The 10,102-nt window shown below is 44.0% G+C and overlaps 1 protein-coding gene across 1 annotated transcript; it reads left to right on the plus strand.

Annotated features, from left to right (window-relative positions):
* The first annotated feature begins 2,491 nt into the window (after positions 1–2,491).
* On the plus strand, positions 2,492–4,646 carry LOC148212240 (uncharacterized). The gene is made up of 5 exons (XM_088122157.1): positions 2,492–2,605; positions 2,725–3,415; positions 3,554–3,637; positions 3,710–4,435; positions 4,531–4,646. Exons 1-5 carry the CDS (start codon positions 2,492–2,494, stop codon positions 4,644–4,646), a joined length of 1,731 nt encoding a protein of 576 aa, XP_087978283.1.
* The last annotated feature ends 5,456 nt before the right edge of the window (positions 4,647–10,102 follow it).

Genomic DNA, 10,102 nt, shown 5'->3' on the forward strand with positions numbered 1-10,102 from the left:
ACTCATTTCTCTTGGGCTTGGATGGTTGGGCCTCCATTGAGGTAAATTTGTTTTAAAACAAAAAAAAACAAAAAAAAAACCCTAGCCCAAGCCCTTTTCTCCTTTCTTCTTCTTTCTTCTACCTAGCCGCCCCCCCCCCCCCCCCCCCCCCCGATTTTTCTTCTTCATTTTCCAACCCAGCCGCCCCCCTTTTCGTTTTCCGGCAACTCCGAACGGCGGCGCGACATCGACGTGAGCGACCCGACGTACCGACAGCGTCGTCTTCATTTCAGCAGGCCGCGCGACCCGTTTCTGCGCGCAAGGCCGCGACACTCCTCCGCGAACGGCAAGTCCCACGGCGGCGCTTCTCCGGGTTCTGCAGCAGATTCGGGTACCCAGCGATGGCGGCGCGTTTCCCCGGCGATCTGCAAACGAACCAGCGCGGCCTCCCCCACGCGGCGGCGCACGGCGGACGGGCGGTACACCAGCGGAACAGCGGCGACTTGCTACTACGACCCGACGAACAACGACTCCAGCGACGAGATTTGTACTTTACAGCAGTGTTTAGGACGTTTGGCGGTGACCCACTTCCGTTCGAAGCTCGATTTAGGCTACCCACACCTTGGCGAGTTAGATCTAGGTGACCCACATCTATATGAAGTCGGTCTTGGTGGTAATGCGTCATTCGAACCGTTTTAGAGTTAATTTCAAAGGATAAATAGCGTACGTAACGTGCTGTATTTTCTGTTTTGGTGTGTTTAGGGTGAGGTCGACGCAAAACGTAAGGGCGAGGTTGTGGGTAAGTAGATAAGGGGCGTGTGCGTGTGTAAATGTATGCTCGATGGTCTCTAACGTGCTGATTTTGTGGCGTTTAATGCTAATTTGGTGATGTCATTGTGCTAAATAATTTTCGTTGTGTTAATCGATATACTTGGAATGGTGTTGAATACTTGTCAATAAAAATGGTGAGTTTTCTGCTTGCTAAATTGTGAGTATTGTCGTGGTAATGTTTGTTGCCTGGATATGCATGTCTTGTTCGCGCGTGTTTAGTGAGCTATTATCCTTAGTAATACTTGTTAAATGATGGTGTTGGATATTGAGCATGATTGGGTCATCCTTGCGTTATTAGAAAGTTGTTAAGGTTGTGAAACCATGCTGAACTGTATTTGTGAGTTGAAAGATGCAGGGTTAGTGGTGAAAGAAAGTATATAGTAAGACTCTGGTGAAAGCTGGATTTTTGGAAGGAATGAAGGAGTGAGTGTCAGGGCCTCAGGTATAAATGGTCGGGGGCTGATACGTCACTAATGGAGTATCGAGGCCTCGGGTATAAATGGTCGAGGGTCGATACGTGGAGTCCTCTGGAGGGAAGACTATTGGGGCCTTGGGTATAAATGGTCAAGGGCCAATAGATGGTCAAGTCATCGGGGCCTCGGGTATAAATGGTCGAGGGCCGATGCAGCAGGGTCGGGGCTCTGGGTATAAATGGTCAAGGGCCGATCCTACTCGAAGCAGATAGCTGTGGAAGGGTAGGATAACTGTGATGAGTATAGAGGTACTGGTAATGTTAGGGAGACTGAAGGTTGGTTGGTAACCTGTTTCCTGGATGAGGTTCTCACTAACATTTTATGAAATGTGTATATGTTTAAATGCATAATGTATTGAAAAGCATGATTACGAATGTTTCTTGATATAGTTGAACATGAGGTGTGTGTGTGTTAGTGAGGGCTACTTACGGAGTATATTTTATATACTCACCCCCCCTTGTACAATGATTGTTTCAGGTGAAGGACTCGTGGGCGACCATTGTGATGGGACAGAGGAAACATGACGAGCGAGGAGCATAGGCTGCTTAGTTTCTCCTGTTTTAGTTTAAGTCATTGATTAAGACCTTATGTTATGGCCAATAAACGGTTTATTTGTATTTGAATAATTGAGAGATTTTCCCTTGTTGTTAGTTTCACTGTGGGATAGGTGCCTATTTGAGTTTTATTCCATTTATTGAGATTCATCTAGATTGAATAATAAACTTGCATCGTGAGGTGGTTCACGAATGTTGTTGAATGTTATTCTATGGGATTGATTTATCGCTAAATTGATGAGAATTGGAACTTGATTTTTATATGTTCGTTTGCATAAAAAGTTGGCAGGATGTAGTCGGGGTGAATTTAATTAGTTGGGTTGTTAATGTGACCTAGAGGTGTGCGGGAAATTCTAGGTCGTTACAATTGGTATCAGAGCAGAGTCGTTCCTGTAGACTGTCCTAGAACCTAGGTCGATAGGGTTTGGTCCTTGTCAGTCTCCTCGTCATCACCAGGTACGCTTCCTAGTTCTGTTTGTTCGATCATGAATGTTTCATATTGCTTATGATTGAGATATTATTATTGACTGATATTAGATAGGTCGGCGTGTTTCCTTGGTTCATTACATAGACTTTACTTGAAATTTGCACTTGTGTTGTGCCCCGGTTAGTGCGTTACTGACCTTGGTGCTCTATTCTCTGTTCCTTTAGACAATGGCTTTTCAGCGGAACACGAGAGCTCACAACTACGAGGATCCGAATCCTAGGGGTGAGGGAGCAGTTGATCCAAATGTTCCCCCGACAGTTCCTAGAGGGGTAGCACCCCCGGTTCCTCAGGCAGCACCTCAGGGAGTTCCCTAGGTGAATCCCCAGGTGGCGTATTAGCTGAGGCATTGCAAGTATTGCTGGATAATGCGAATGGAGCCGGTGGAGCTCAAGTGCAGTAGCCTCGCCGGGCACAAATTCCGCAAGAGGAGGTTCAGTTTATCAGGGATTTCAAACGCTTTGGGCCACCCATTTTCAACGGGGTGAGTGAGAAGCCTACTGCGGCCGAGGAATGGGTCAGGGAGTTGGAAGCCCTTTATGTGTATCTGGGGTGCTCCGACGATTTCAAGGTCCGGGGAGTAGTGTTTATGCTTCGGGGAGAAGCAATTAATTGGTGGGAGTCGGTGGCGGCAGCGGAGGATCACGCCAACGTACTCGTCACATGGGCAAGATTTAAGGACCTACTCTATGAGTACTATTTCCCTGTGACTGTCAGGAATGAAAAGCGGGCAGAGTTTCTCCGTCTCACTGAAGGAAGCCTAACTGTGGCCCAATACGAGAGGAAGTTCAATGAGTTGTCCCATTTTGGAATGCAGTGTATGCCTACTGAGCAATTAAAGATTGACAAGTTCATTGACGGTCTGCGTAGGGAGATCAAGGGGCTACTCGTTCTCAAGGAACCAACTACATATGCAGTGGCGGTCAGGTGTGCTTTGGTTATGGACAAATGTCTCGAGGAGTCTCAGTCTCAGCAGGTGATAGGCTCCAGCTCGGGGGTCAAGAGGAAATTTGCATCGTTCTCCTCCAGTCAACCCTCAAGAGGACACCAGCATCTTGTGCAAAGGCAGACTGCTTCTCCGGTGTGCCCCTCTTGTAAGAAAAGCCATGTTGAGCCATGTTGGGCGGGAAAAAGAATATATTACAGGTGCTAGAAGGAAGGACATTTCTCAAGGGAGTGTCCGATGACCGGCTGGAATACCCAAGCTTAAGGCCAGAGGGTTCCTGCAACAGCAGCAGTTCAAGGTGGAACCCATAGGGCGCGCGTCTTCGCTCTCACCAGAGGGGATGTTGAGCATGCCGAGGCGGTGGTCGCAGGTACTATCTCTTTGCGAGTATTGAGCTGTGTGTATATGCTTGTGCTTTATTGCATGCGTGTTACTTTTGCAGGGACTGTTTTAGTGCTTAGTATACCTACTTACGCATTATTTGACTCTGTATCTAGTCATTCTTTCATTGCTTCTACCTTTGTTCGACATGCAGACCTAGAGCTAGAATCGTTAGGCTTTTTGTTGTCGGTATCCACACCGTCAGGATCTGTGTTGGTCACCAATCAGGTGGTGAAAGGAGGCCAGCTCTCTTTCGATTGTCAGACCTTGGAGGTGAAGCTAATCCAACTGGATATGCAGGATTTCGATGTGATACTAGACATGGATTGGTTAGCTACTAACCGGCCTAGTATTGATTGCTCGAGGAAGGAAGTCAGTTTTCGCTTGCCCTCCGGACAAAACTTTAGCTTTAAGGGAGTTAAGATCGGGGTCCCAAGGGTGGTGTCGGCATTGAAGGCCAGCCATCTTCTCCAGCGAGGTGCTTGGGCCTATTTGGCTAGCGTTGTGGATGCGAGGAAGGTTATGCCAAGCATTGAGGCGGTTCGTGTGGTTAATGAGTCCACTGAAGTGTTCCCTGAGGACCTCCCCGGCTTGCCTCCGTCTGGCAAAGTGGCTTGTATAGAGTTGCTGCTAGGGACGGCTCCCATCTCGAAAGCGCCTTATCGAATGGCTCCGGCAGAGTTGAAAGAGCTGAAGCTACAGTTGGAAGAATTACTCGACAAGGGTTTCATCCGCCCAAGCGTGTCCCCTTGGGGTGCGCCCGTGCTCTTTGTTAAGAAGAAAGACGGTTCTATGCAACTTTGTATAGATTACAGATAACTAAACAAAGTTACAGTTAAGAATAAGTATCCCCTACCACACATTGATGACCTTTTTTATCAGCTTTAGGGGGCGAAGGTGTTCTCGAAGATAGACTTGCGTTCGGGGTACCACCAGCTAAGGCTAAAGGAGGCCGACATTTCAAAGACAGCGTTCAGAACAAGGTATGGGCACTATGAGTTTATCGTGATGTCTTTTGGACTCACAAATGCTCCGGTAGCCTTTATGATCTAATGAATCGGGTCTTTAGGGAGTATTTAGATTCCTTTGTCATTGTGTTTATCGATGACATCCTGATATACTCCAAGACTTAGTAGTGTCATGAGGAGCATCTCAGATAGGTTTTGACTACACTATGGGAAAGTAAGTTGTATGCGAAGTTTTCAAAGTGTGAGTTCTGGCTGGACAAAGTGGCCTTCCTGGGACACATAGTCACGGGAGAGGGTATTGCAGTAGACCCCGCCAAGGTAGAGGCTGTTAGCAATTGGCCAAGACCTAGTTCATTTACAGAGATTCGTAGTTTCCTCGGCTTGGCTGGTTATTACAGATTGTTCATCCAGAATTTCTCTCGGATAGCGGCACCGTTGACACAGTTGACTCGTAAGAATGCTACCTTCACTTGGAACAGTGAGTGTGAGGGGACTTTTCAAGAACTAAAGCAGCGTTTGGTGTTTGCACCGGTGTTAACTGTCCCCGATGGGACGGGAGGTTTGGTGGTTTACAGCGACGCCTCGCGAAAGGGCTTGGGATGTGTGCTGATGCAACATGGGAAAGTTATAGCTTATGCTTCTCGGCAACTGAAAGTGCATGAGCTTAACTATCCCACTCATGACTTAGAACTAGCAGCAGTGGTCTTCACCTTAAAGTTGTGAAGGCACTACCTTTACGGAGAGAGAATTCAGGTATTCACGGATCATCAGAGTTTGAAGTACCTTTTCACCCAGAAGGAGCTTAACTTGAGACAGAGACGGTGGCTAGAGTTGGTGAAGGACAATGATTGTGAGATTATTTACCATCCGGGTAAAGCAAACGTGGTGGCTGATGCTCTTAGTAGAAGGGCGGCAGGTGTGGCATCTCTTGTTGCGATCTGCAGTCCAATGCACAGCGAGTTGGAACGCTTGGAGGTAGAGCTGACAGTGGATGATGTCTCCGCGCTGTTGGCTTGACTCTCGGTGGAACCCAGTCTGAGGCAGAGGATCATTGTTGCCCAAAAGGAAGACCCTAGCTTCGCCAAAGGCTTTAGTATGGTGGGCCATGGGGATTTCACTCTCTCGAGTGAGGCAGCTTTGCTTTTTCGCGGATGGTTGTGTGTGCCAAAAGATTATTTCTTGAGGAAGGACTTACTGGGAGAGGCTCATAATGCTCCATACTCGGTCCATCCAAGAAGTACCAAGATATACCAAGACCTTAAGAAACATTACTGGTGGCATAACATGAAGAGGGAAATAGCTCAGTTTGTTAGCAAGTGTTTGACGTGCCAACAGGTAAAGGCTTCAAGACAGAGACCTGCTGGATTGCTGCAAGCTTTGAGCATACCAGTTTGGAAGTGGGACGATGTGGCTATGGACTTCATTACAGGACTACCAAGGACGGCTAAGGGATTCACTGTGATCTGGATAGTTGTAGATCGTTTAACCAAGTCTGCTCACTTTATTCCCGGCAAGGCCACGTATATAGTAGAGAAATGGGCGGAACTGTATTTACAGGAAATTGTCAGGCTACATGGTATACCGGTATCCATAGTGTCCGATCGAGACCCGCGTTTCACCTAGACTTTTTGGCGGAGTCTACACAGGTCCTTGGGCACTAAGTTGGACTTTAGCACGACGTTTCACCCTCAAACCGACGGTCAGACGGAGCGTGTGAACCAGGTTTTAGAGGACATGCTCAAAGCTTGCATGTTAGACTTTGGTGGTAGTTGGGACAAGTACCTCTACCTAATAGAGTTTGCTTATAATAACAGTTTCCAGGCCACGATTGGGATGGCCCCATACGAGGCACTGTATGGGAAGGAGTGTCGGTCTCCGGTTAATTGGGACGAAGTCTGAGAAAGAGTTCTCTTGGAACCGGATTTGGTGCAGGCGACTAACGGCGCCATTCAAAAGATCAGGGGAAAGATGCAAGTTGCACAGAGCCGTCAAAAGAGTTATGCATACGTCAGGCGTAGGGAGCTCGAGTTTGTGGTAGGTGAGTGGGTGTTTCTTCGTGTGGCACCCGTAAAGGGGATTTTACGATTTGGGAAGAAGGGCAAGCTCAGTGCAAGGTTCATTGGGCCTTTTGAAATTTTGGAACGTATCGGCCCAGTCGCGTATAGGTTGGCCTTGCCACCGTCGTTGGCAGTGGTTCACAATGTGTTTCACGTGTCTATGCTGAGGAAGTACGTTCATGACCCTTCGCACGTTTTGGACCCTGAACCATTACAACTAGATGAGTCATTGTGCTATGAGGAGGTACCCGTCCAAATTTTAGCAAAAGAAACCAAGTTGTTGAGGAACCGGGCGATTCGCCTGGTTAAGGTTTTGTGGAGAAACCACCAAGTGGAAGAAGCTACTTGAGAGCGAGAGGACGACATCAAGGCAAGATACCCTGAACTGTTGGAACAGTCAACTTTCGGGGACGAAAGTTTTTTAAGGAGGGAAGTCTGTAACACCCCGAGTCCCTCAGGTTAGTTAGTCTCGAATCAGGAGATTTTTCATTTAATATTAAATTGATTGTTAATTAAATTTATCTATATTTATCGGGCTCTAAATATCAAATCAAATTCAAAGTGTGACCCACTTCCGTTCAAAGCTCGATTTAGGCTACCCACACCTTGGCGAGTTAGATCTAGGTGACCTACATCTATACGAAGTCGGTCTTGGTGGTAATGCATCATTCGAACCCTTTTAGAGTTAATTTGGAAGGATCAATAGTGTACGTAACGTGCTGTATTTTTTGTTTTGCTGTGCTTAGGGTGAGGTCGACGCAAAACGTAAGGGCGAGGTTGTGGGTAAGTAGACAAGGGGCGTGTGCGTGTGTAAATGTATGCTCGATGGTCTCTAATGTGCTGATTTTGTGGCGTTTAATGCTAATTTTGTGATGTCATTGTGCTAAATAATTTTCGTTGTGTTAATCGATATACTTGGAATGGTGTTGAATACTTGTCGATAAAAATGGTGAGTTTTTTGCTTGCTAAACTGTGAGTATTGTCGTGGTAATGTTTGTTAATCATATTAATCAACATTTGTTAACTGTTGGCCACTCTACTAAAGACCCACAACTGCACTCTTCTTACTGTAGAATATATTGTGTCCACGGACATTGACCATTAACAATAAGTCAATCCTTCACGAGTGTTGGTAACTACAGCTAAGTCAAATTATTGTTTTACCCTTGACTTACCTCTTTCAACTGAACTGCTTATGATCCTCTAATGAACAACTTGTTTATGGTCCAAGCATTAAACAGAAGTCCCTCTTGGGCCAGAGCGTGGGTGGGGCCCCTTGTCCAAGTCTTGGAGTCGGCATTTAAAAGAACACTCACCTAGTTATCCTAAGCTGGGAAGGAGTAAATTTTATCTTGTGTAGTTATGTTTCCAACTCCCCACTTGATCTTGTCCCCAAAATGGAAGGAATATTGAGTCGACGACCTAAGTCACTCTCACCAATACAAATCAAGGGACGATCCATTATAGGCAATAGTACATAACTCACTCAAGATCGAGATTGAGTTACCTGGTCTTCTTATTAAATTATAATCTATTAGTTTGTTACAACTAATAGATTATTTCGCGGTCCGTCTTATACAAACTCATTCCATAGGATACCCCCATTTGCATGTCTTCACATTAATGATTTTGACTAAGTCATTTGTAACTATTACAAAGTGGGTCGTGTCCATAGTGTTACCATGATATGGTACCCTACCATCCCCATATACTATTGACCAGGATAAGGTACTCAACCTTACCCATAAAATGTAGACCATTTAGGTTATTACTTGAACATTATCCACATGTATATTGAATATATATTGTATATTAATTATATATTGTATATCAAATATATACACTGTATATTAAATATATTTTGTATATAAGTTTTTTATTGTTCAAATTACATGACATAACTTTGGATGTTAGTTTATTGGGTCTCGGTTTAAAAGAAACATCAATAACAACTTCTTGAATAAATATATATTTGTTTAACATTTACAAACAACGGGTTTAGGGCATAGTTTCTAACAAATCAACCTTACCACTACAGTATTGAATCCAACATAAAACACAGAATAATAATCAGCAAGGTGGTAACAATGGTAGTTGAGAGGACATGGTGGAAGAATATGTGGAAATAACTAATGCTGCCACAAGGAATTTAGAGATACATGTAGCGCATATTGCAAATCAGTTGAAGACCATACCATAAGGTACATTGCTTGGACTTACAGAAAATGCCAAATGGGAAGGACAGAAGCAATGCAAGGGAATCACAACAAGAAGCGGATTAACCTATGATGAGCCAGCATTACTAGATGAATGAAACAATGCATCTACATTCGTACCTACATCTATGTATGCATCGCGACAAGAGGAGAGGACAGGGAGCTTATAAGATAAACAGAGAATGGTAAGAAGATTGACAAGGTAAGTAAGTAATGTCTTTCCAGGTTAGTGATTTTAAAATTCCTCAACCCCACCCCCTACATTTTCTCTAAGTGTAGCTAAAAAGAATTAGGATAATCACTTTCAAAAGTTCATAGATATGTTAAACTAGTTGTATATAAACATCACGTCAATAGATTATTTAAAATAGATGCCTAATTAAGCCAAGTTCTTAAAAGATATTACTTATATGTGAAAGAAACTTAGTGAGCATAAAACAACAACCTTAAAAAATGCAATAGTGATACTCTAGGAAACCCATTACATGTCAAATGTAAGGACATGTAGGTTTACTATTTCTTGTTTGATAAGTGGGACGGGTGGGACGAACTTGGGGAGAGTGTTATGGAATCTAGGAGCAAGTATAAATTTGATTCCTCTTTCTGTTTTTAGACAGCTGAAATATGAGTAACTACCCCACTACTGTAACTTTGCAATTAGATGATAGGTAAATAAATAAACCGGATTGAAAAATTGAAAATATTGTTGTAAAAGTTGATAAATTTCGTTTTTTTCTGCAAATTTTATTATATTGGATTGTAAAGTAGATCTTGATGTATCAATCCTTCTTGGGAGGTGAGTCTTTGGAACTGGAGACACTGTATTTAATGTAAAGAATGGAGAAATCACGATAAAAGTTAATGATGAGCAAGTTATGTTCAACGTCTTAGATGCAATGTGTTCCTTGGATGAAGTGGGGGAGTAGTTCTCGACAATAAGGGAAATAGTAGAGGAGTTTCATAAGCTGATAACTACAAACATAAAAGCATATATAGAAGCTATAGAAAAAGATGTTGAAAAAGCACCTGATTCTGCTTTAGCAGAAAGGAAAATGTTTTAGTTTTTTCAACCAACAGTCGATCTTCAAACCCTGCGACTATCCATTACTAAACCTCCCATATTGGAGAAGAACCCATTAACTTCTCATTTAAAATATGCATATTTGTGTTTAACTAACACCTTACTAGTTATAATCTCTCGTTAGCAGACTAA

The sequence above is a fragment of the Momordica charantia genome (genome assembly GCF_013281855.1).
Source record: "Momordica charantia cultivar OHB3-1 chromosome 3 unlocalized genomic scaffold, Mcharantia_2.0 BLBB01000003.1, whole genome shotgun sequence".
Lineage (NCBI taxonomy): Eukaryota > Viridiplantae > Streptophyta > Magnoliopsida > Cucurbitales > Cucurbitaceae > Momordica > Momordica charantia.